This window comes from Herpailurus yagouaroundi, unplaced genomic scaffold (genome assembly GCF_014898765.1).
Source record: "Herpailurus yagouaroundi ecotype Mexico unplaced genomic scaffold, PumYag 140, whole genome shotgun sequence".
Taxonomy (NCBI): domain Eukaryota; kingdom Metazoa; phylum Chordata; class Mammalia; order Carnivora; family Felidae; genus Herpailurus; species Herpailurus yagouaroundi.
The window spans coordinates 43,934,041-43,961,245 of record NW_024412395.1 but is presented as its reverse complement, the minus strand read 5'-3'; the positions used below and the strand labels follow the sequence as shown (position 1 = coordinate 43,961,245).

The 27,205-nt window shown below is 39.0% G+C and overlaps 2 protein-coding genes and 1 long non-coding RNA gene across 10 annotated transcripts in view; 1 reads left to right on the top strand and 2 right to left on the bottom strand.

Moving 5' to 3' along the window:
* Positions 1-669, bottom strand: part of GCA (grancalcin) — a 35,763-nt gene extending 35,094 nt beyond the window's left edge. The window contains exon 1 of the mRNA XM_040475210.1: positions 620-669. The gene's annotated coding sequence lies outside the window, so the exon portion shown is untranslated. The remainder of the gene's footprint in view (positions 1-619) is intronic.
* A 16-nt stretch (positions 670-685) lies between these two features.
* On the bottom strand, positions 686-14,571 carry LOC121030622 (uncharacterized). Of its 6 annotated transcripts, none has more exons than XR_005790325.1 (5): positions 14,264-14,571; positions 13,899-13,983; positions 4,030-4,218; positions 2,009-2,112; positions 741-1,020 (listed from the first exon to the last, which is right to left on the bottom strand). It is a non-coding gene; the product is annotated as an uncharacterized LOC121030622 (long non-coding RNA). The 6 variants fall into 6 exon arrangements; XR_005790328.1 differs by lacking the exon at positions 741-1,020 and adding an exon at positions 6,086-6,240 and having other exon boundaries at positions 1,988-2,112; XR_005790327.1 differs by lacking the exons at positions 741-1,020; positions 2,009-2,112 and adding an exon at positions 686-730 and having other exon boundaries at positions 4,109-4,218.
* A 35-nt stretch (positions 14,572-14,606) lies between these two features.
* The window catches only part of IFIH1 (interferon induced with helicase C domain 1), a 56,727-nt gene continuing 44,128 nt past the window's right edge, over positions 14,607-27,205 (top strand). Inside the window, exons 1-2 of one of the 3 annotated variants that reach the window (XM_040475201.1) lie at positions 14,607-15,495; positions 24,389-24,557. In XM_040475201.1, the coding sequence (XP_040331135.1) occupies positions 15,043-15,495; positions 24,389-24,557 (622 nt within the window). In that variant the 5' untranslated portion in view covers positions 14,607-15,042. The remainder of the gene's footprint in view (positions 15,496-24,388; positions 24,558-27,205) is intronic. The other 2 variants (XM_040475202.1, XM_040475200.1) reach the window with 2 other exon arrangements.

Sequence of the window (27,205 nt, the reverse complement as noted above, 5' to 3'; positions counted from 1 at the left end):
CATGCCATGGTTTTAATTGATATACATGCAATAATTGTCATACTTTTTGAGGAAATTATTTATTGTTTTTATGGAATAACATATTGTATGCAATAATGAAGGCTCTGTATGTATTATTTGTACAAGGCATAAAAATGTGACAGTATAAAATGAAACTACCCAGTAATAATTTTATTATCAAACTATTGCAAGTGCCTAAGGGTTAATGCCCACTAGTGAGGACAGAGAAAAATAAGCTTCACAAATAAGACAGAAGTAAATATTATTTGTCTTTTATTACTGAGACCAGCCACTTGACAAACTGCCCTTATTCAGCTAAGCTTTCAACAACAGTTTTTCTGTTTCTAATTTCCGTAATATTAAGTACTCTTTTGGCAGAAGCACAAACTCAAAAGCAATTTAAAAAAGAGTAATGCATATATGAAAAGTGTCAACAGGGCTCTTCAGAGAGGTGAAGAATGGTAGTTTCGTAATACATACTTCCTCACTTGGATCATCAGGCACTATTAAGCAATCTAGATTCAATGCAAACTTCTTTAGAAATTCTAAAACTGTATCTAAAATGCTGACCACAAAATGTGTCCACAAAAAAATCCTCAAAAACAGCTGCAATACTTACGCGCCTAGGTGGCTCAGTCAACTGCACATCCAACTCTTGATCTCAGCTCAGGTCTTGATCTCAGGGTCGTGAGTTCAAGCCCCACATTGGACTCCACACTTGGCGTGGAGCCTACTTAAAAAAGAAAGAAAGTAAAAGCGCAAGCTGCAATACTGATTAATAACCTTGATAAAATAATCTGTTACTCAGGAAATGTTGGAAAAATACCCATCTTACATGTTAAATCCAGGTTTCATGCTTGTGAATATCAATTAGACTCCATATCAATAACATGGGATCATATACTTTCAAAATTATAGAAATACAGAAAAAACTAATGTTGACTGAATACTTATTTTAGCTGGTGCTTATCCTTGGTTAGTAACTTGCTCACATACAATGGGAATTAAGTTAGAGTAGTCCTGTTACAAAAAAACAAAAATATTTTGATCAAAAACATAAAAGTGCTTAAACACATTACAGACTAAAAGCTGAGATCATTCCATTTCTACACTAATGCTTAGTTGTTTTGCATATGTGTGAAGATAAGATTGCCCCTGTCTCTCATCAATGTGAAACTATTGGTAGGAATAAGACGCAGTAATAGAAATTTTAACAACTACAACCTATTTATTTATATAGCACATGATGCTTTTCATAGCTATTTTGGACATTATCATATTTGAGTTTCCTCCAAATCTTGTGAAATTAGTAGCACCAAATATATTTTAAGAGGAAACTAAGAGAGTAATAAGTTGAATTATGGAGGGAGACACAGATCGAAAGAGTTGCAAAATATTTTTAAAACAAAACATGACCTGATTTATTCATGTTTGGAAAATGACAACCTACAGTGCTCCTATAGTTTTGAATGAATGAATTAATTAATGAATGAATATATGAATGAAGTCCCATGCTTAGAGCTTTTTAAGTTGCTTAAACTAAGAATTAAACTGGGTAGGGGCGCCTGGGTGGCTCAGTCTGTTAAGCGTCTGACTTCAGCTCAGGTCACGATCTCGCGGTCCGTGAGTTCGAGCCCCGCATCAGGCTCTGGGCTGATGGCTCAGAGCCTGGAGCCTGCTTCCGATTCTGTGTCTCCCTCTCTCTCTGCCCCTCCCCCGTTCATGCTCTCTCTCTGTCCCAAAAATAAATAAAAACGTTAAAAAACAATTTAAAAAAAAGAATTAAACTGGGTAGAACTTTATTGCTTGAGTTATCCTAAATTAAAAACCGAACTAAATAAAAAGAAAAAAAATTGGTGCTCTCTGTGTATATAGTCCCTGAGGTTGGGATTATGATATATACTAACACTGATGAGGACTCATGATCAGAAATGGTGTCAGGAGCAACCTGGGTAGGTGTAACAAGCCCAGCTAATGCCCCATCCAAGATTTGCTTCATTTCACCTACCTTGGACATTTGTTTTGCTCTCCTGCCTTTAGCCAAAAAACTCAGTTGCTGCCATATCCATCAGAAAACAGCAGATGGCACACTCAAGCATAGTAATTGAGAAACTGCAATAAAGTCACCATTTACAAAGGTGTTAATACAGTTAAGAGTCACCAAAAAGGGATGATGGGACATCTCAGAGCAAGCTACGATGAGAATCCATTACTGCCCTTAGGATGAGAGGGCAAGGCAAAGAAGCAGTGTTGAAACCTAAAGAGAGTAGCTATACAGAGACAGCCATCTGACACATGACCTTTAGTAGAAGGATACATGATGAACTACACAGAAAGGAGCTGAGGGAACAAATACTACAACCTCACTCTTTTCCCTGCCTCTGATCACCTGTCAGTGCTTCCACTGGCTGATCTCAATCAGAAGCCAGCGGGAAAGAGAGTTCATGGATGCAGTCCATAAAGGTCAGCATCCCGGGGCACAGTGCAAAATAGAGGGTAGAGCATGGGTCTTCAGGAACAAGTGGAAAATATCATGCACGTTGAAGAAAAAGAAATTCCACAACTTACACTTACAATCCTGCCAGAATTTGACAACTTTTCAATGAGAAACTCAACCCATTTAATTTTTCTGTAAGGTAAGGCAAAAATCCAGGCAAATTGCATACAATAAATATTTATAGAATAATTATATTGAATGGTGAATTAAATCCAAAGGGATGATTAAACAAATAGGCTATATAGAAGGTGGGGGGGAGGAGGGAGAGAGAGGAATAGACAGAGATAGAAAGATAGAAAGAGAGAGAGAGAGCGAACATGAACGTAAGTTTTTATTCAGCCACCATGATTCTAGTAAAGGAGAATGTAACCTAGCAACAGAAGCTTTACAAAACGGTTTGCTCATAAATTGTTGAAAATGGTAGTGATATCAGAATGCATAATTAAATAAAGAGAAGTTACCAGAGCGCTGACTGGGGACAGAGAGAACTAATATCTAAGTAGATGGGTAAGAAAGATCAAGTGGTTTGTGGGGTGCCTGGGTGGCTCAGTCGGTTGAGCGACCGACTTAGGCTCAGGTCGTGATTTCATGGTTTGTGAGTTTGAGCCCCGTGTCGGGCTCTGTGCTGACAGCCCAGAGCCTGGAGCCTGCTTTGGATTCTGTGTCTCCCTCTCTCTCTGCCCCTCCCCCACTCATGCTCTGTCTCTCTCTGTCTCATAAATAAACATTAAAAAAAATTGAAAGAAAGATCACGTGGTTCTTAATATTCAAATTCTGATGTAAAACCTTTCTACACATTATTTTAAATAAATATTCACATAAAGTGAAAACTGTTTAGAAGGAAACAAAACTAATTTTTGCTGGAAAAGCATGTGCCTAAAATAGATCTTTTTCAGTCTAAATTTGAAAAAAAGTAAGTGTAACCTCAACCTTGCAGGAAAACATTTATCTTTAAGTTTGTGACCCTATCATAGTTTTTCAATAATGAAAAAAACAGCCGATACTTAGATCAATTTTGGTATATCCTCCTGATTGATATTTGGTAATATTTATGTATAAAACTATCAGCTAACCACATCATGTGGTTAATACCAATAAATTAATTACCAATGTCATAAATTAATACCAATGTCAGAGTTAGGATAATTTCTCTTTATCACTACTGATTTCATTTATTTACACACACATTGTGAGTTCAAGGGAATATGTTAATTGGTGTATGTACTATATTTTCTTATTTGCTGTATTCCTGACTCTCAGGCATCTGGGGCCTCTCCGCCTCAAGAGAGACTGGCCCTCTTAGAGACAGCCAATTCTTAGAGATAGCAAATGACTCAACTGTCATACGTAAACTAGGCAATCCACAGTCCCTGCCCTAAACTATCTCCTTTCTGGGCTCTTTCACCCCAAAGGACAGTACTTCTCTGCATTAATCTCCCCGGGGCTGGACAACAGGCAGCTAGAGATAACCTCCCTGCCCAGAGCCCTCTAAAATTATTCAAACTCGTCAATTCCAACCCTACCTACCTTACCTCGCATTGCCTTTCCCACAGAAACCACAATAAAGGCTTCTGCCCATGCTTCCCTTGTTCCTTCTGCCTCTTGACTGACCCCGGCATTTCTCTATGTGGTCCTCCATGGGTGAGGTGCCCCTCTTATTGGAAATTGTAACAAGCTGTTTTTCCAATGGCAGTCACCTCTGATCTGTTGGCCTTACCATACTGGAAAAATAAGAAAATTTACATGTTAAAACAGTTGGTACTAGTCATTATTGTTTATGCTAACGCCTAAAAGAACTGGGCAATAAATAGTTTAGAGCTTTATAATTGACTCCAAGTTCATCTTCTGGCTCTGTGACATTGGGCAATGTAATAAAACTTTTATGAATCTTGGTTCCTCCTTTGGAAAATGGGGATATTCCCTTCTAGAAGATCCATTAGTCCCCTTTATGTTGTTCTCTGCTTTTATAAAATAAGTCTATACCAAATTATCTTTATCTTTATCTTTATCTTCCCATTGGGAAATATAGATTACCTATCTTTTCTTTTATGTGTTAAAAATTCTATATCGTTCATAGTTGCGATTTTACTTAATTGATACCAGCCAAATCGGTTCTGACACAGTTAATATTGACAGTAAAAACCCCACAAGGTGGCGGCAGAGGAAACACAATTATAAGCAGGTTGTATACAAGAGCCTGAGGAAGGAAGCAAGGTCTGGCTTCCCCTTTCCGAATACCTTTCTGAGAATGGGGAGATACAGCCGAATGTCAACCACTTGGCCTGGGCTGCTTTGAGTCTGCCACCTCCTCAGAGAGTCACTTGTCATCAAAGTTCCAGGCACTTCATGAGCCACAGGCAGTTCTTGGGCCCACCTGAGAACCTGGGTCAGCTTTTGGAATTCATTTTGTGAAGAAGCTCAAGTTGTCTCTACAATTCATTGTGGCATTCCACAAATATTAAATGTTAATATTATTCTTAATTCCTTTTTTTAAAGTTTATGTATTTATTTTGAGAGAGAGTGCAGGAGGGGCAGAGAGAGAGGGGAGAGAGACAGAGTCCCAAGCAGGCTCCATACTGTCAGCACAGAGCCTGATGTGGGGTTCGAACTCACGAATGAGATCATGACCTAAGCCAAAACCAAGAGTTGGCCGCTTAACCAACTGAGCCACCCAGGCGCCCCAAATATTATTCTTAATTCCTAATCAGTGACATACAGTACATTTATGTGCACATAACTAGTCTGTTCCTGAAAAAGAAAATATTTATAAAATGTATTAAATCAAACACCACTCACAATCGATGCTTGCAGCCTTATTTACATTTATCCATCTATTAAAATCATAAATCCTTCATCTTGAAATATTTTTAAGTGCATCACTTGTAGTAATAAAATAATTTGGACCGCTCTGTAACTAAAAACAAATTCCCACATAGCACAATATGTCTCTCTTGAATCTTTTACTGCATTGGAGGAGAAAGAATCAATGAATTAACACCATCTGTGCTAACTAAGTTCCAAAATTTTTGCACCAGTTCTAAAGGTTGGGAAGGACTATGCAAACTCCCCTAAGTCTATACACCTTCAACACAAATATGCATTATAGACAAGCAAATGCAATGCACAAACACACGTCCTAATTAGGAATTTAAAGGAGAAAGATTAAATCATTTTAGCAGGAATCAGGAAATATTTTACAGAAGTATTTTTAAGATATTTTAAAATATTTAAAAAAGTAAATCATAAGTTGTACAAATATGAAATCATTACACATTTTAGGATCATTTGCTTTATAAAATGTGGTATCATTTGCAGCCTGAGTGAATTGGTGTGTCATTCTTTGAGTCACTGACTGATTCTACTCATGCCTTCTTTCACTTATAACAAGCGTAGAAGTCCCTTTCCTTCCCTCAACAAAGTCCCTTTCCCTCCCTCAACAATATGGTATACTGTTTTCAGAACTTGCCCAAATTTTCTCATATGTGGTTCTGTGAAAAAATGGCTGGGGCAAAGGGCAGCTGCCCAGCCTAAACTCAGAGTTTTGACTTGTTGGGAGACAGTTCAAGAAGGCTGTACTACTTGGGGCACCTGAGTGGCTCAGTCGGTTGAACACTGGACTCTTGATTTTGGCTCAGGTTGTGGGATTGACCCCCATGTAGAGCTCCACACTGGTCATGAAGGCTGCTTGGGATTCTCTCCCTCTCTCTCTGTTCCCTCCCCTCTTGAGCTCTCTCTTCTTCTTTCTATAAAATGAAAAAAAGAAGTCTCAGGTACAATATTTCTATTTCTTTAAAGAATTCTTTATACGTCACGTTCTGGTCTTTCAGCACAGAAATTTTCAAATGCTTGTCCAAATATATGGAAAAATGTGGAATTTTTTTCTCACAACAATTTTTTTTTTAAATGAGTCTCTTGACCTAGTCATGGCCTTGAGGTCATCAGGGATCAGCCACTGTCATATTCAAAATCATGCCTTTTATCAGGCAAAAGTTAATGTCCCTTGTCTTCCTCAGAAGAAATTGTGTCAGGGATGCCAGAAAGACTTGAGGTGAGGCCTATTTAAAACTTGATTCCTTGGACCAGAGGAAAGTCCTTACTGTAGTTGATTGTACAAGTAGATATTCGTGGATTGTTTAGCATGACCACCAGATTCTCTGACACCACCAGTGTGATTTTCTCCTCCAAATGTACCTCTAGTCTCAGTCCCAAAGTATAGAGTGTATAAAAGATGATCTGCTGTCTTTGGAGTAGGAGTGGGGCCCAGAGCCTTGCCCACTGAGCCTCTCTCTCCATACCCCTCTAAGGTATCACTATGTCATATTAAGTTTCCTCAAAGTAGGGTTTGAATATTAGTCACCAAGGATATGACAGACTTGGAATAACAGTGGCTACACAATGGAGCTTTATTGGGTGTGAAACTTGGATTTCCTGATAGTCTTCCTAATTTCCCTCTTAATGGTAGAAGAAGTATAAGAAATTCCAGTTGCTTAACATAAGGAAGACAGTTGTTTTGAACCAGAGGGGTCGCTGATTCTCTTTGCTGAACCAATGGGTTGGGGACTACCCAGAGCTTAGGTAACAGTTAGGTGTAAGATAAGCTAAAATTCCTCTAACGTCACTCAGGTTCAGATTTTCTGCCCTTGTTCGTTACTTTCCAGTTCACACACATTAGATGACCTTTTTAGTTGAATTTATATATGATCCATTTTTTTCAAATATCTGCTGGAGATTTACATTCTGAAGTGTTCACAGGGCTACTGCCATGAAGGTATGTATTTTCTGTGATGTAGAATACATTTCATTTGTTCTAGGAAAATATCTGACAATGTCCAGGTCAATGGATTTGGTAGACAAATGTTGCAAACTACATTTCTCAGAACAAAGTGCTGAAAATGTATGTTCATTTATATCTTGGCTTTAGCTAAACTGAAAGGGAATGACCCAGGAAGTACACAAAGCGCAGCTGAGTTTTTCATATTCACCTGGGTAGCCTAGGAAACTACTTACCTACTCACTAAAATTTATCTGTAACCCCCAAATCATTACTTTTGATGAATCATTGGTGGATCTCTGCAGAGTAGCGAAAAATTTGAATCACCTAATGCGGATGTTCCCAGCCGAGGCTGAACAAGGCGAAGTTTTCCCTTCTTGTTTCAGCTCTCATACTATGAACAAGTGTCCTTTTCATGGTATATTTAGTGCCGATTTTTTGCATTTTGGTGCTTTTTGTTGGCGATTTCACTGTTTAAAATGACTCCAAGCAGAGTCCTGAAGTGTTATCTGGTGTTTCCAAGCACAGGAACACTGTGATGCATCTCACAGAGAAAATGTGCATTGGATAAGCTTCCCTCAGGTATGAGTTATAGTGCTGTTCAGCGTTGAGTTCAATGTTAACGAATCAACAGTACATATTACATGAGGTGTCTTTAAACAGAAACACACACAAATCAAGGTTATATATTGATTCGTTTTTAAAATGTTGTGAGCAGAGTGTGACCTCATTCTGTATATCCCCAAGAGCAGTGGTTCTGTATTCAGTGATTCAGTACAACTTTATAGTACAAAACTATCATGAATAATGAGACTCTGCTGGACTCAGCCAGCACTAGGCTAGCAGAGGCCCTAACACCTCGTCCTCACCTCTGGCTGGAGAGCAGAATCACAAGTGGAATTGAAAGGGAAAATAACTGACACTAAAGTTCCAACACTGGAGATTTGGATGCAGTGGATAATTGTGTACATCTTTCCATGTGAGTCTAATATGCAGCTCACTGGGCTTGAGAACAACTTCCTAACTCACTCTGTGGCCACAACAAGAATTGAACGGCTGCTTTGGCACTACTTCCCACCGGGGGTGCTCTCCAAGGGCAATATGTGTGCTCCAGTAGGGAAATCAGCTGGAAAACAAAATTTTCTAGCTTTCCTTGGGTCATCTGTATATTTTAAAATTTAAATAAAATGGTTTGAGCGCCTAGGATAAACAGTGCCTTACTATTAAACATCAGGATTGTTTAATTTTTGAGCAGATACCACTTTATGTTAGGGAAGGATACAACCCAGTTCCAGCCAATGAAATATACAAGAAATTCTGCTGCCGGGGGGGAGGGGGGGGGGCTCCTAGGACATTTTTTTTCCCTTCACTGTTGGGAGGAAACAAATGGGAGAAACTTGATGCTCCAACCCTCTACAACAAGCTTTTAACTGAAGCTGTGAGAAGAAATAATGTTTGTAGCTACTGTAGCCATTTTGCAACCATGAGACGCATCCTAGGGTTCTGACATCAATGAATGCACTGACTCCTCTTGTTATGTGAGAAAAATCAATCCTTCTGGCTGCACCACATTTACTTAGCATTCTTCATCTTGTAGCTGAAAGCATGCCTACAGAGATGGCCCTTTCCATTCTGCAGAGCATTGTAAGTCTCGCACTATCCCTAAGATGTCTGAGGATTCCTCGGGGGCTTATGCTCTCATTGTCACCCTTGGATGGAATTCTCAATCCAAGTTCCCTGTCACAATTTCAGCAGATACATTTTCCTCCTATGCAGCTCTGCTGTACCACATGGGGTCACCAGCTCTCTTTATTCACCAAAGCACCACAACACAAAGCTGTTCTTTGTGGCAGACTTTTATGAAAGATCTGGGACCAAGAAGGGTCAGTACAGCAAGTGCAACATAAGAATGTGCTTGTTATTCAATAATAGGCATTGCTGCCCAAATATCCCGGCCATCCCTGCTACTGGGAATCTCCCACAGACTCTTTCTCCCCTTGGCATGTCAACATGGTCTCCCTATGAAGATCTCTTCCTTGGAGACCTCTTCCTCATCTCAGATCACTCCCTGTTGAAGAGATGTGTATATGCACACAGGCATATACACCTATATTTACATAATAAGATATTGGTAGGAAATACACTTAAAATATTAATAATGCTTATCTCTGGGTGATGGGAGGACAAAGTAATTAATATCATCATCTTCAGTATTGTGTTATTTCCTTCCAAAATTTCTACAGTGAACATAAACTGTTTCTTAAGTGAAACATTAATTTTATTAAAATATTCAATTCCCGAATACATTTCATATCCTATTGCATGCCTGGCAATGATATGAAATATATTCAGTTTGCATGTGTTAACTTAGCGTACTGACATTTGTCACAAAGCAATACTAGAAACTGGAAATGTTCTTCCAAGATCTAAATGCTGAATTGCCCTTCTTTTTCCGACGTTCACTCTCCTTTCACCTACACATCTTCCTCTTCTACTCATATTAATTCTGCTCTACAAATTCATCACAGCCTCTAGTGCTTGGGCTCTCTAGAGCTGAGGTCTCCAAGGAGTTTGTTTTTGATTCCTTATTACTAAAAGTAGTTGACCGTGGACCATAATAAACTTTTGTATGTACTCACTTAGAAAAATCTTTATGTATACAACTATAATAATTTATCATAAAATACAAACAAATTAAATAGTAAGGCATCAGATGAAGATGAAATGACATGGTCCAATGTCATTGATATAATCCAGTGGGTTAACAATAAAAGGTATTTTGTAATTGACAATGCTTTTTTATTTAAAAAAAATCTTAGTTTAACCCTTTGTGATTTAGCAATTCAAATAGATTGATTCAATTTATGTTAATATTTGATTTCAATAACTCATTCTATAGCACACCTACTTCAAAACTTTGTCAGTTATAATATGAACAGGTGAAATAAAAATACTTAACTAATTGTATGGGGGTGGATAGTAAGTAATTAGAGCAGCAACCCTTTAATCAAAATGAACACAGGATGAGACATCTAATCCCAAGTGTTTACCAGCTAAATGTCAACCGTCATTTCAAGGAAAAACACAATGACGCTCTAATCCCTCTGATTGAAGCTTGCTCTCAACCATTGGTTTTCAAATCAAGTAAAAGAAGCATGGCCAATTTCTGCCTTTGAGGTAAAGGTGTTGTTTTAACAAAAACATGTCCAAGTGACTGTTTTTGAAAAGACTTAAGCTATGGAGGAAACATTTGGAAAAACAGATGTTTGGAAAAATGTTCACTGATACCTGATTTTTTTTTTCTAACAGTGTTTGTTATGTAAAAAGACGTTTACATGTGCATGCTTACAACCAGACCTTTATAACTGAATTGGTAAAAATAATTAAGAACTGAGTATCAGGATCTGATAAACTTAGCTAAAAGTTTTAGCTTTCTGTTTTGGAACTCCTGTTTTGAAATATAAAGCTGTGACAGTAGACTTTCAATAACCTCTGCTAAATCAGTCTATCAGCTTCTGTTTCTTGAAAAAAGTGATACTGCCTAAAAACTCAATTACATGGCTAGTTACTATATAGGTTTACATATATACATCACCAATTTATTTCCGCTATAAATTGTGCATTCTCTGAGAAGTAGCAACATCTCTTACTCATTGCTTATATAAGAATGCTGGCAGTCGCTTCTTGGACTGGTGCTAAGTGCTTTACGGTCTAACCTTTGAACAACCTTATAGCATGGTACTGGTGTTCTTGTTTCACAAGTGCAAAATTTTAGGTGATTTTTCCTAAGAACACACAGCAATTAAGAGGCAGTGCTGAGGGTCACCTGGGTGGCTTAGTTGGTTAAGCATTGACTCTTGGTTTCTGCTCAGGTCATGATCTAACAGTTTAGGAGTTTGAGCCTCACATCGGGCTGTGTGCTGACAGTGTGGAGCCTGCTTGGGATTCTCTCTCTCTCTCTCTCTCTCTCTCTCTCTCTCTGTCTCTTCTTCCCTCTGCCCCTCCCCTGCTTGTGCTGTCTCTGTCTCTCTCAAAATTAATACCTGAACTTAAAAAAAAAATAGAGGCAGGGCTGAGATGTGAGTTCTGATGTCCTGGCTCAGGGTCATGATGCTTAATCAGAACAGTATACTGCTAGATTAAGTTTAAAGCCACATTCAGCTGTGAAATTATACTTCCAGTTTGCCAAAAAAAAAAAAAAAAGTACAATTACTTCTCAATTGTACAAAACTCAGATGAAAAGTTGGATAATGGCAGGAGTCAGTTATCTTGTATCTTTCTGAATTACTGTTTCTGAGAACAAAATGCTAACAAGTGACTTTTAAAATTGATGAGGTGATGGGGCCTAAAGTGTTTCTTTTGGGTTTAAAAAGAAAAGGCAGGTCTAGAAAAAAGGAAACAGATAAAATTCAACAGATTTTCTATCCCAAAGGAAAGAGGAAACAGAAACTGATATTTAGACAACAAGGAGGAGAATGAAAATGAAACTTATCAGGAAAATTGACAGAGGAAAACGCCCAAACAAAAAGCAGAAAATAAACTAAATCATGCTGCACACTTTTGGATAAAGAAAAAAGACATGTTTTGAGAGACTGGCTCGGCTTCCCCCCCCCCCCAATCTCCTTCTTCCAGAAGGGGTCCTATCAAGATGATGGAAGATTCCTAAAAAAGATGTTCCTTTCTATTTCCTTCAGGCTTCCCCACCCATTCTCAGTCCTCATCATTCAATCCTCATCCAGCAAAGTGACTCTTACTTGAGAATAAATATGAATTGTTGTTGATGGATATTATGGAATGGTAATGGTGTGATTTAGAGGAGACTGTCTATATGGAAAATCAACTGGTGAAACTATAATTGCATTATTATCTAGGTCTCACCAAGATCAGGAACAAGACAAGGGTGCTCACTGTCCCCACTCATATTCAACATAGTACTAGAAGTCCTGAACAGAGCAATCAGGCAAGAAAAAAGAAAGGAAAGGCATCTGAATTGGACAAAAAGAAGTAAAGTTGTCTCTATTTGCAGGCGACATGATTCTATACAGAGAAAAATTTAAAGACTCCACCAAAAACCTAATTAGATCTCATCAACTAATTCATTCAGCAAAGTTGTAGGATATGAAATCAATATACAAAAATCAGTAGCATCTGTATACACTAAAAATGAATTATCTGAAAGAGAAATAAAATGATCTCATTTACTATAGTATCAGAAACAGGAATGGATCTGACCATAGTCCTCATAGCATTTGTTCTCTATTATTTGGTATTTGTCCTCCCACTCCCATTAGAATGTGAGCTCCATAAAAAAAGAAACTTTGTTCAGTTTTATTAACTACACAAGAGCAGCACTGCTCATATTGCAGGTACTTAATAAATATTTTCAAATTATTGTATGAACAAATGAGGTAAGCTTAACACTAAATATCAAAGCTTCTACTTTTGACCTTCTGTCACCCCAACAGCAGTTCCATGGTGTTAAGAAGATGACATTATCTCCCCATATTTGACCATCAAAACCTTTGTATCCTCCAGTGTTTGAAACCCAAGGACAGAGGGATGAGTGTTAGGGGACAGAATGATTTTTGGTTGGTTGGTTGGTTTTTGTCTTAACATACTGAGTGAAACCAGACAGCACCTGAAGAGCAGGCATGGAGGGAATTTCTTGGAATAGTCCTAAAAGATATCTTCATATACCCAATAACTAAAATTGATCATTTGAATACTTTTGTAGAGACATCTAATTTGATATCTTTTATTTAAGGGGCCAACTCCCCAAAATAAGTAAATACATAGTAGTGTTTTATGAAGAAACGTTAAAGAATAATATAAAGCAGGTTCATCTGCAAGGCCAAAGTTGCATTTCGCTTCAACAACTTTCACTATGTGTCTGACATTGGACCAGCTGCTAAGGTCAAGGCAAATAAAATTCTCATTGGGGATAATCAGCAAGGACCTACTGGTAGGACCTACTGCTTGTATTATACTGGTTACTGTGTAAATATGTCCTCTCTTCAAGCAGCTTACACTCCATATAGGAAGAAAAAGCTTAGCTACATAATATCATTAGAGCATAAAATAAGATAAAATAAAATGAAGAGCTCAATTGAATATTCTGTATGCCTCTGACGAAAACAAGTATTTCTCTTACCTAGTCCAAAGCACCACCAGGCCTCCCTGTCCTATCCAAACTTCACTGAATGTGCTTTGCTAACAGATTACTTTTCCTAAACGTATCTTTTTAAAAGCTTAAGTGACCCCCTCCTTCCTCCACATAACTCTAGACCATGAGGTTCTCATCGTGAAGCATATACACTACTACCCACAGCCACCCAGGGAGGCAGAATATGAGTAGCAACCTGAAGAACTCACTTTTATGTGGCTTCTGTACTGAACCGAAGCTGCCATTTTTCAGTGTGGGTGTCTTTTTTTCCCTCATGACATAGACAAATGTTGATGTTTACTACAAGTTGGTACATTAGTTGCTAATTAAGTTCCTAGCTGCTTCAGCCAAAACTTTCTGTATTGAATCCAAGAAAAGAATGGCAGCTATATCAAAAATAAGTTGTTGGGGATTTTGTTTTGTTTTATTAAAGGAAAGTTGTATATTAAAGAATATGGGGAACTTACAGGCTGAGAGATAGAAAACCTTCATTCTTGGCTTCCTCCTAAGCTGAGTTGGTGGTTAAAGTCCCTCTTCGTCTGTCACTGGGCCCTGGTCAAAGCCAAATAAATACTACATGAGGCAAGAAAATAAGGTGTTTATCATTATTCACTCTTTCCCCACAGGCTGTAAAAGCAAAGAGGTCGTTTCGGGGGACCCACAGGAAGTCAGGTGTATTCTAGAAAGGGTGCAGGGGTCACTTTATCCTGGCATTCTGGGTCTACACATCTCTGGAAAGATGTCTTCTTAGCTTTCTTAGCTTTACCTCTTCACCCCGTACCCTGCAGTCTTAGCAACTTACCACCGGGCAGCGGGTCAGGGCAGAACCTACCTGTACGCACCAACCAAGGGTGCCTCCTTCTGTTGGCATCAGTGTTACAGGCATCTTCTCTTCGCTTCTGCACTGGGAAGTCCCCCATAACGCGCTTTCAAGCCCTGCACGTATGCTAGACGGCGGTGGGAAAGACATCTGATTTTGAGGCAGAACCCTGCAAAGAAGGGAAAACACCTGCATAAGAAGCATGGCTCCACCGGGGCTGTCTTATTCGAATTCGCTTTCTTTTTCCGTTTCCCACAGTGCCTGCGACCGAAACACGGTCCTTGCCAGGACCAACCAAAGGGCGTCTCCTCCCCAAGGAAACCTACACTCCCCGCCTGGCGGATTACGTCGGGAAAGCCCTGACGCAGGGGGGGAAGAGAATCGAAACAGAAACCGAAGTTCGGAAAACTACAAGAACTGCCCGGCGGAAAGCGGGGCTCAAAGCTCCCTCTCGAGTTTGCAGCGGCGGGTCTCTGGCGGGTCTCCGGCGAGCACTGCAGAGAGTCGGAGGTAGCGCGCCTGCCCGGCCGCAGCGTCTCGCCGCCACGTCCCTAGGCCCGTAGGCCCGGCCACCTGCCCACCCGCCCCCTCCGCGGGTGCGACCGACCGCGCCCTCGCGCCCCGGCCCGCGGGCCCTCGCGCACCCCGGCCGTCAGGCACCTGGCTGTGAACCCTGTGGCTGCCAAGGCAGCCGACCGCGGCGCGCACCTCTCACCTGTAGAGCAGAGAGAGAACAGCAACCGTCGGTCTACTTGGGAGAACCCCCTCCCTTTTCTGAGCACGAACGAAAGATGTCGAATGGATATTGCGCAGACAGGAGTTTCTGCTACCTCCTCTCGTGTTTCAGGACCAGAGTGAAAACGTACATCCAGGTGGAGCCCGTACTGGACTACCTGACCTTTCTCCCTGCAGACTTGAAGGAGCAGATTCAGAGGACGGCCGTCACCGCTGGGAACATACACGCAGCGGAACTGCTTCTGAGCACCGTGGAGAAGGGAGTCTGGCCCCCGGGCTGGGCTAGACAATTTGTGGTGGCCCTTCAGAGAGCAGGCAGCGTTTTAGCCGCCCGCTACCTGAACCCAGAGCTCACCGACTTGCCCTCTCCATCCTCTGAGAACGCTCATGATGAGTGTCTCCAGCTGCTGAACCTCCTTCAGCCCTCCCTGGTGGACAGAATTCTGGTTAAAGATGTCTTGGATAAGTGTGTGGAGGAGAAACTGTTGACAAACGAAGACAGAAATCGGGTAGGTGTCCTCTCAGGTGGAGGGACATTTTGTAACTCGGGGTTGCGCCTTCATTTGCCCCACTCCAAATGTTCTTTGGTATCTTTGGGTAAATGTGGTTCCCTCCTTCCTTTAGAATTCTCGAGACTAGTCAGGCACTTACAAACATTATTTTGAAAATTTAAATATAAGAAAAGCTCTTTTTCTAATCCTTTCACTAAAATAAGCTAAAGAGGAGCTAACTCCAAAATAGTAATGCATACTAATAGATAACATTTATTGAGCACTTACTGCAGACAATTGGTATCATGTGCAAAACGTATATCAGAGTACATGCTCCCAGTAATCCATTATGACTTTTAAGGTTATTGGGGCGCCTGGGTGGCTCAGTTGGTTAAGTGTTTGACTCTTGAAGTGGGCTCAAGTCATGATCTCACAGTTCATGGGATTGAGCCCTGTGTTGGGCTCTCTGATGGCAGTGCAGAACCTGCTTGGGATTCTCTCTTTTCCTCTCTAGCCCCTCCCCTGCTCGTTCTTTCTCAAAATAAATAAACTTTTAAAAAAAGGTTTTTTAGATTATTAATTTTGTTTTACAGATGATAAAACTGAGGTGGGTTAATAACTTGCCCCAGGTGTTCCAGGAAAGCAGCATCAGAGCTAAGGACCTACTTCCTGGTGGTGTGCAAGTATATGTCTTAATTTATATAGTCCATAGAATGGACCCATGGGCTGAGTCCAGTCTATTACTGGTTTTTGCAGACCCAAAAACTAAGCATGGTTTTTACATTTTAAAATTTTCAGTGTTGATAAAGAAAGTTTTCCTGGAACACTGCCATGTTCATTTACATGCTAGGACAGCTTCTACACTTTTTAAGAGTAGTTAAACAGAGATCATACAGCTCACAAAATTTGCAGTACTTATTATCTGGACTTTACAGATAAAAAATGCCTATTTTTGGCCTATATTATACTTTATGCCATTCAGTCTTGGTCCAAGTGGAGAAATTACGACGCGTGCGCGCGCGCGCGCGCACACACACACACACACACACACTCTCTTTTTCTTTAATCAAAGTTATAAGTTATGACATTCTCTGGGAATCAAAAGTGGCAGATAATTCATTGAAAAAATAAACATTTTATTCTGCAATTGCAGTTTTTTTGTACTAGCAAAGAAGTAGTAGATTTTTTAGGTGGCATTTTGACAGGGTGAATTTTACAGGGAACTTTACATTTAATGTAATGTTTCATTGTTCATTGTTTCCCAATGAACAAGGTTTCTCCCTTTTTCTTTCTTTTTCTTTCTTTCTTTCTTTCTTTCTTTCTTTCTTTCTTTCTTTCTTTCTTTCTTTCCCTTCCTTCCTTCCTTCCTTCCTTCCTTCCTTCCTTCCTTCCTTTTAGATTCATCAATTATTTGTATCTTCATTACAAAGCTCAGGCATTGGCCTCACATGAGCCAGTGATGTAACTTGGTCTTTAGTGACTAAAGTTAGTGTTCCTTTGTAGACGTGACAGCCATAGGGCCTGTCCAAAGACCCAGGCATGCATCTAATTTTGATGGCTGGTTTTCCCAACAAGTAAATTACTTTACACTGTTGTCTGTAACGTTTATGTAGTTTTGTGTATTGAGAACCAGCTAGAACGCATTCTAGTAGTCCAGCTGGATATGACAAATGTGTACATCACTGTGGCAGAATCTTAATTTGGAAGACAGTATGCAGCCTTCAAGCCAGCTGGAGATGGAAGATGGCATTTCCAGCCACAGTAGCTGTTAGGAAGTCCAGAAGCAACAGAGTCCAGTAACACCACAAAGCTGTTTATGTTTGGTGGGTATGATGTCCCGATTGCCAGCGAAACAGCACTTCTCCTTATTTACTCTAAATACTTCTGCCTATCAGCATCACTTTTGTCTTGCCTGGATTGAATTTCCGCCAGCTAGATTTTATCCAAGTTCTTGATTCTGGCAAGCTTGGAGGCAGCTAGCAGTAAAGCTTGGGATTTGACACAAAGAAGATGTAGACTAAAGGGACATTTGTGTACTGGGTGGCAGTTAAAGCCAAAGCAACCCAAACTCTCCCTCAAATTCATATTTCAAAAGAGGCTCCGAAAGATGGAGGAGCTATGCATTTGAAGCTTTCTAAGGAGGAGTAGTGTCTCTGTGAGATTCTGGAATCGTCTTTGTACACATCATTTTAATGTGTCATCAGTCTCAAAACTAAACTATTGATGACAGTGGAAAAGAAGCTTTAGGATTAGAGGAATCTATATTAATATGGGGATCATTGATCACCATTTATCTCAAAACAGCAAAGCATACTGGGGAAAAACATGAAGAATTTGGAATGGGAAAACCATTCCCATCTCAAATCTATGTTTGTTTCTTACTGTATGTGTGTTACTTTGGGTCAAGTTATTTAAGTTCCTTGATCCTAAATTTACCCATGAAAATGGACATAATCATGTCTCCTCTCACTCACAATACTTTAGTGAATGCAAATGAGAAATCATGTTTATGAAAAAAGTCTTATCAAGAGTTGTTTTGATATGATGATGATGATGACTTCTATCATCATTCATTTGGGTACATTTGCCTGTGAATTTAAAGTTTCAGAGACTTGGGGCTCCTGGGTGGCTCAGTCGGTTAAGCGTCCGACTTCGGCTCAGGTCATGATCTCACGGTCCGTGAGTTCGAGCCCCGCGTCGGGCTCTGTGCTGACAGCTCAGAGCCTGGAGTCTGCTTTGGATTCTGTGTCTCCCTCTCTCTGGCCCTCCCCCGTTCATACTCTGTCTCTCTCTGTATCAAAAATAAATAAAACATTAAAATAAATTTTAAAAAAAGATTTAAAAAAATTAAAAAAAAATAAAGTTTCAGAGACGTACGTAAATCCCCTACATTGAAGCTCAGATATGCTTAAATTCCCTGGATTAAACTGTGATTCCAAGCAAAAGCTGTGTCTTTCACCTCTAGAAATCTAGCTAAGGCTAGGTATAGATTGGTACTCGATAAGAATTCATTGACTGATTGGTTTTATTTCCAAACAGTTGTCTGGAATAAAGGATAAGGGATGAGAACACGTGACGTCATGAATTGCTTTGCCAGGCATTTGGAAATGGATGGATGATGGACACAAGAGCCCCAAGCTTGCTTTTGTGACAGCTTAAAGTAGTATTTGAGTAAGAAGTCAGGACTTCTAAAAATTAGTTTAATTATTTTCCTATTTGGTCTGGCATTTTAGTTCACGATTCTCATGTCCATCACTGCAGCCCCTGGCCCCAGACATCAGAGTCTCTAGAAATGATCCTAGATTTAGTTCTGTGTCCAGCAAGTACTCAAAGAAACTTATTTAAAGGATTGATTATTCATTCATTCGGTTTAAATTTATAGAGTGACGTCTTGTGCCAGGCACCATGCTAGTGGTAAAAAGACTGGATAATAATGCGGATATTGTCTCTGCTTTCATGGAGCCTATGTTGTAGTGTGGATCAGTATCCATCTAATAAATAGTTAAAGAATGTCTAGTGTGCGCAAGGCACTCTTGTAAATACTGGAGGCCCAATAATAAATATAAGAATCACTTCATAGATCATTGTAATGTAATGATCCCTAATAGAAAGGGAGTGCCCCTGTACTGACCTGCTTTTTTTAAGGATGCTTAGTGACCTCTTGGCACATCCATTGACGTAGACAGCCATGAATTTTGGAAAAGAGGTGATAATATAAACATTTCCATAGTATCTTAATAGCAGTCCGAACACCTCAAGAGAGGTGCATGTTCCAATCCTGGCCAGCTCAAAGCAGTAAACATCCATAGTTCAGGAAGACCCCATATATGTCTCATTTACATAGGAGATGCAGAGATACTGTGATGAGTGCAGCTAGAAACCAAGTCCAGTTGTCCTTACGTGACCGCCAAAGACCTGAGTCCGTCTCTCCCAGCTTACTGTATTGTCAGGTAAATTCTGATGCTTATTAGCAAGAAAAAATACTATACTAGTAAGAAATTAGTTATGGCAATGTGATGATAGATATTCATTTAGAAACACATTAAGTTTTTATGGGGAACTAGCTTTTAAAAATTCTTTGCTTTTAACATATGAGTTTTGCCTTCTGATTTACTGGTGTGAGAGCTAAGGTCTGCTGTGTTAAAAAAAAAATTACCATTATATTTAAATAGCTCTCTAAGGTTTTTATGAAAGAGAGAAAACATTTTTGTCAAACTTTACAATTGTGTTGGCAAGCCAGTGTTTACTGAAAAGTATCACTGTTTTCTCTCCTGATTTCTGTTGGAAAGAAAAAACATAGATGAAAGAATTTAGAAGGTGAAAGCATATAATTGTATTACCCACAAATTCATATTTATTTTATAAATTAGTTAGCAGTGTATCCATAGCTATTTTAAACTGCATATTCAGAGAAAGTGTTCACTGGGGGAAGAACATGAGTGAGAATCACTACATGTCCTGTTGAAGTCTCAAGTCTAAATATCTTTCCAAGAGTTTCCATAATCAAACTTAATATTGGAATCTAATGTCTTTAGTATGATTTAGGAGGACAAATTAAGATATATATATATATATATATATATGTTTATATATGTATGCTTATATATATTATATATATTTATATTTATTTATTATTTATATATTATTTATTATTATTATATATATATATTTATATATGACTGCTTCAAAGGGAATTGATCTACTTTCTACCACCCAAACTTAGAAAACTTCTTAAAAACTGAGGATCTTGATGAAGCTGCTAAAATTGCACAGGTGTTATATGTAGTTCCATATTCAAATAATATAAATACTTGCAGGAAATAATGGCATAATGATCTTCAACTGCCTGAACTCAATAAGGACAAAACAAGTTTGACAAATGTAATTCTACAGTTAATATCAACTTAACTGATTAAGAGTGGAAGAAAATTTAGTGCCTATAATATACTTAGATTTTTAGTAAGAATATTCATTACAGTGCCTCACTTGCTGTTTTTAGAGAAACGCTTTCTGATTACTTCTGTCAGATGGATTTGAAGCTGATTAAAGAGTGGGGTAATTAGAAATAGGAATGGTTGAGTTAAAAGAAGGTGCTCTAGAAAAATTTTTTTTAGTTTATTTATTTGGAGAGAGAGTACACACGGGAGGGGCAGAGAGAGAGAGAGAGAGAGAGAGAGAGAGAGAGAGAGAGAGAATCCTGAGCAGGCTCCACACTATGATAGTGTGAAGTCGGATGTGGGGCTTGAACTCACGAACCATGAGATCCTGACCTAAGCTGAAACCAAGTTTCAGTTGCTCAACTGACTGAGCCACCCATGTGCCCCTAAAAGAAGTTTGCTTAAACCAGTCTTACTTAGTATCTTTAGCAACTATTATTAAATTAGCAAATAATAATAAAGACATTTACAAACAACATAGAAGAAATGTTTCCAATAGGAGATTAATGAAGTTAGAGAAAAGGTAGGAAATGAGCAAGAATCTGCTTAGAAAATGCTCTGGGGGAGATGGACTGAAATCACCTAAATTTAATTAAATCCAGTAGTCATCTTAACCATTTCTTGCTGGAAAATGTGCTTAAAGTTGGAGAGGATTAGTAAGTATAATTAGAGTTCAGGAAGGCAGTATTTGGCCTCTGAAACCAATTGCCTGGGATAAAATTCTACCTCTGCCATTTAACTAGCTTTGTGGCTCCAGAAAGGTAACTGGAATTTTCTGTGCCTTGGATTTCTGATCTGTAAAATGGGTTAATGTTGGCTCCTTCTTCAGGATTTCTGGGTTAATATATACAAACACTTTATAATAACATTAGTAAGTATTCTCTAATTAAGACTAACATACCCAATGGGTAGAAATTATGCTGTACACTTCTCTACTAAGTAGTGCCCCTGGTGAAGTGTTTATACAGGTAGATGCTTTCTTCAGTCATCCATAATAATAACTAACACTGAATTTGTGTCAGACACTGTTTCAAAAATGCAAACTAATACCTGACACTAAAAGGTTATGGGACATACTTACAGCACTAGAAAATACACAAATTTAATGAGAAACAATTAATCTAGCTAATCAACCCAGATTATACATGTAGAAAGTGGACAAATGATCAGAAGGGCCTTTGAGAGTAGGTAAGTCAGTATTTCTCATCGAAGCCGCTAATTAGAAGTGAGAGATCCTTAAAAAACGTTTTGGCTTCCCCACACAGACAAAACAAGTCAGAATCTCTGGGAGGGAGGGTAGATCCCAGGCATGAGTGTTTTTTTAAAGTTGCCCAGGTGTGTCTAATGTGCAGGTTGGGTGAAGAAGCCACGACATTTCTTTTCAGTTGCCTTGTTTTGCACATGCAGAAACTGAGGCCCAGAGAGATGATGTGGCTGGCGTCACGGCACAGCAAGCTGATGGTGTGGTGTCTAATTTCTTTCTGGTCTAAATGTGGCTTGTATTAGCCTTTTCTTCAAATGTTTGGTGCTGTGTGAAGTCCTGGGAAGTGCACTGTGATAATGATTACGTGAATGATCCACACTTAAAAAGATTTGCTGGTTTAATCTAAACGAGACATTAAAGGAAGGCTAAAGGTTGTAATGAATAGATATAGAAATAATTCTGCCCCATACTTTAAGAAAGGAATGTGTGCACAAATCCCTTTGTCTCATAATACTAAATAAACACAAATTTAGGAAAAATGTTATGGTCGAGTACATATTACAGATATTAAGTTAGCAAGAATATAAGTCTTGTGATAGTAATTCCTTCATAGTAGTGATAGCCAAGCAATATTTGGTTTCCTATTTATAGACTCCATGGGTTTACAAGAAATAGCAAGCCCTGGATATACCGAAATAAATTAATGCAAATAGACATAGCAGAACTAGAAATTAAAGACACTTTCTCCTGCACCCCTTGTTCAGAATGGTTGAGGTAAAACATTTATTTCCTAAGCGTCAGTTTTGAATATCTCAGTGGCTTTAAAAATGGTGCATAGTTTTAAGGGGGCTTGGGCCAGAGATTTGCTCCCCGCTACAATCCAGAGTTGCTACAAGTGACATTCGTCTTTTCTCTCATATTTGAATATAAGCCTTTATTAACACTGATGCTTAATTGCTCACTTATTAAACAATGTTTAAACATTGTTTAAAATTGTTCAGAAGATGTTTGTTCTTTTTATCCACTCATCAGTTGATGGACATTTGGGCTCTTTCCATAATTTGGTTAATGTTGATAACACTGCTATAAACGTTGGGTTACATGTGTCCCTGTGAATCAGCACTCCTGTATCCTTTGGATAAATTCCTAGTAGTGGTATTTCTGGGTCTTAGGGTGATTCTATTTTTAATTTTTTGAGGAACCTCCATACTGTTTTCCAGAGTAGTGCACCAGTTTGCATTTCCACCAACAATGCAAGAGTTCCCCTTTCTCCACATCCTTACCAACATCTGTTGTTTCCTGAGTTGTTAATTTTAGCCACTCTGACTGGTGTGAGGTGGTATCTTATTGTGATTTTGATTTGTATTTCCCTGATGATGAGTGATGTTGAGCATCTTTTCATGTGTCTGTTGCCATTTGGATGTCTTCTTTGGAAGAGTGTCTATTCATGTCTTCTGCCCGTGTCTTCACTGGATTATTTGTTTTTTGGGTGTTGAGTTCGATGAGTTCTTTATAGATTTTGGATACTAAACCTTTATCTGATATGTCGTTTGCAAATATCTTCTCCCATTCCATTGGTTGCCTTTTGGTTTTGGTGATTATTTCCTTTGCTGTGCAGAAGCTTTTAACTTGATGAGGTCCCAGTAGCTCGTTGTTGCTTTTATTTCCCTTGCCTTTGGAGACATGTCACGTAAGAAGTTTCTGTGGCTGAGGTCAAAGAGGTTGCCTATTTTCTCTTCTAGGATTTTGACAGTTTCCTGTCTCACATTTAGGTCTTTCATCTATTTTGAATTTATTTTTGTGTATGGTGTAAGAAAATCATCTTGTTTCATTCTTCTGCATGTAACTGTCCAGTTCTCTCAACACCATTTGCTAAAGAGACATTTTTTCATTGGATACTCTTTCCTGCTTTGTCAAAGATTAGTTGGCCATACATTTGTGGGTCCAATTCTGGGTTCTCTGTTGTATTCCATTGGTCTATGTGTCTGTTTTTGTGCCAATACCATACTGTCTTGATGATTACAGCTTTGTAGTACAGGCTAAAGTCTGGGATTGTGATGCCTCCAGCTTTGGTTTTCTTTTTCAGCATTACTTTGGCTATATGGGGCCACATTTTAGGATTCTCTGCTCTAGCTCTGAGAAGAATGATGGTGCTATTTTTATTGGGTTTGCATTGAACATGTAGATTGCTTTGGGTAGTATCAACATTTTAACAATATTTGTTCTTCTAATCCATGAGCATAGAAGATATGGTATACATATACAATGGAATACTACTCGGCAATGAAAAAGAATGAAATCTTGCCATTGGCAACAACATGGATGGAAGTAGAAGGTATTATGCTAAATGAAATAGGTCAGTCAGACAAAGACAGATATCATATGTTTTCACTCATTTGTGGAAGTTGAGAAACTTAACAGAAGACCATAGAGGAAGGGAAAGAAAAAATAATTACAGAGAGGGAAGCAAACTATAAGAGACTGTTAAATACAGAGAACAAATTGAGGGTTGTTGGGGTGGGGAAGGCAGGGAAATTGTGGGATGGGCATTGAGGAGGGCACTGGCTTGGATGAGCACTGGGTGTTCTGTGTAAGTGATGAATCATGAGAATCTACTCCTGAGGCTAAGAGCACACTGTATACACTGTATGTTAGCCAACTTGACAATAAATTATATTTTTTTAAAAAAGTAAATTTTAGAATAAAAAATAAAATAAAAATGCAAAAAAAGATGTTTTTTTCTTTTTATCCTCCTTTTCCCTTAAAACAGATTTCTGCTGCAGAAAGCAATGGAAATGAATCAGGTGTAAGAGAGCTACTGAAAAGGATCGTGCAGAAAGAAAACTGGTTTTCTGCATTTCTGACTGTTTTGCGTCAAACAGAAAACTATGCCCTTGTCGAGGAGCTAACAGGCACCACTTGCTTTGGAAGCAATGCAGGTATCTTATTTTACTAAGAAAGAGTTTACATTTTTCCTAGTGATTGAGAGTTTAATGAAGAGTGTAGACACAACACTAAGCACTAAGATAGAATCAAAATTTCAAAACTGGAAGCAATTTGAGAGATCATCTATTTTTTTCCCCCTTTACAAATGAGGAAACTGTTGCCTGGGAAGAAATAAACTTACCAAAGGTCACAAAACTCAGCCAAGTGGGCTAGAATATTGGCAGCTGACCACTAGTCTAACACTGTTTCTATGACCCATCCTATATTGGAAACACAGTGATTACCTAAAAGTTTTACTCAAAATAATTGATACATTGATTAGACAACCAATAAATTGGAAGAAAATATTTTAGTGGCTATTACAACTCTGCTGCATAGTCTTCTGGACATTTATATCAATTTTTAAGGAATTTATTAAATATTTGTTAAAAGGTTAGTAATTACCAGCGTATCTCAAATTAATTCCTGTTTCTTCGATCCTTCAATATGATAATAAAAGTAACATTTTAGAGCCCTTGCACATATATTATTTCTAAATCTAATGTAAACTACCATCTTATTTTTCTTTTCAGGGTGTGGATCTTATGTTTTAAAAAATCTCATATGTAAGATAAATCAAAAGCTAATTGGTAATGAATGATTTAAATAGATTAGAGTCACTTCAGGCCTACTTGACTTTTTCTGTTAATCCAGTCATTCCATCATTTGTTCAATTAACATGGAATGAGTGTGAGACACTGTTCTAGGTGACATAGATGTGGACTTAAATGAGGCACGCAAAGTTCCTATTGCCACATATGCCTTTCTAATGGAATAAGATACACAGTACACACTTTTCTAAGTTGTTTGTGTGGAATAAAAACAGATAGTTACTCAATTATTAGAATAAACAACATATTATATTTTTATTCTATATTATTTATAAAATAGCTTGATTTTGCCCAGTAGTTACAAATACACACACACACACACACACACACACACACACACACACACATGTGTATATACCTGTGTATATATATATCTGTTGTATGTATGTATATACACAGAGATAGGCAGACAGACACGCACACATCCATGATGAGTTCCCTTTCAGGACATCATGGAACCATTTCCATCCATGACAAACATTCAAGGGCTTAAATTTCAAAGAGAAAGTGGCTGCAGTCTACATTTGTTTGTTTCTTCCCTGGGAAATATTGGTCTCAGTGTATCAAGTGATATTAGAAAGGGTAGCCTTTCGGGTCACAAGACCGTGTCATATCCATCCCTCACATTTGATGGTACCTACGCATTTTACAGTTGTGTTCAGTGGCTTCCTGTTTAGGATGGAGTCTAGAAGATCTGCTCCAAAGTGTCTTCTAGATTCCCCTGATATAGACAACATGTCTGGCCATATTTCTTTCTAAAATATTTTTAAGTTCCTCTAGACAAAAGCTTTGCTAGAAGGGTAGTGTAATTTTAAAAATTACAATTCTTTGAACAAGAGTAACGTGGGTAAATCTAGTAAATCCCAGGTAATAGGTACATCGTTAACACCTCGTCACATACACCTGGTGTTCTCATGCCTTCCTCTGACCTTTCTTTACTGCATGCCATGACTTTGTGTTTTATGAGGTCTTTATGTGTCTGTTTCAGAATGGCTTAGGGACTAAACCCACGCACATATCTTGGCTGGTCAGGGCCACGCCCTTTGTAAAAGGGGGAAAGGCCTTGTGAAAAGAAAACAGTGGCACCAGCTATCCATCCCCCCGTCCTCCCTCACTGGTCCCACAGCCAGGCCCTCTCATGGTTGGGGCTTCTCCTTCATTCGACCACTGCAAGTGGTGACACATGTTGACCCAGATATGAGGGCTTCCGTGAGGGCAGGGGGCAGCATGCGAAGGGGTCACCGAGCTTCCTCTGAGGGTTGAAAGGACAGCACCAATCCCTGGCTGGGGCAACATTTGTGCAGTATCTCGACACCCCGACTGCAGGCAGGTTGCTCCTGATCAACTCACTCCAAAAAGTAGGGCTTAGTTTTTCATTTCGTCAGAACATCCAATCAGAGGAGTTGGGCTTTAAGTTTTGTTTGCTGAACTGTACCTCTTTGGATGGGAATCTAAGCATTTTTCTGGCTTTAATGACCAGAGTAACGTTAGCTGTGACTCTTCTTGTGGTGAGGAGCTGCTATGGATGAAATTGTGTTTCCCCAAAATCCATATATTGAAGCCCTAATCTCTAATGTGACTGTTTCTATGGATAGGGCCTCCAAGGAGGTAATTAAGGTTAAATGAAGAGAGAAGGGTGAGCCATAATCTGATAGGACTGTGGCTTTGTAAGAAGAGATCTCTGTCTCTTTCTCCACCATGTGAGGACACAGTGAGAAGGCGGCCTGCTGCAAAACTCATAGCAGACACCAACCTTGTTGGCACATTGATCTAGGACTTCTGATCTCCAGCACTATGCGAAAGTAGAATTCTCTTGCTTACGTCATTCAGTCTATGGTATTTTGTTATTGTGGCCTGAGCTGACTGTTACAGCAGCCTAGGCTCCAGACCCTGATGCTTCTTGAATCCTGGCTCTTTTACTTCCCTCGATGTGTAACTCTAGAGCAAGTCCTTGCCCTCTCTGTGCCTCAGTTTACTCCTCTGTGCAATGG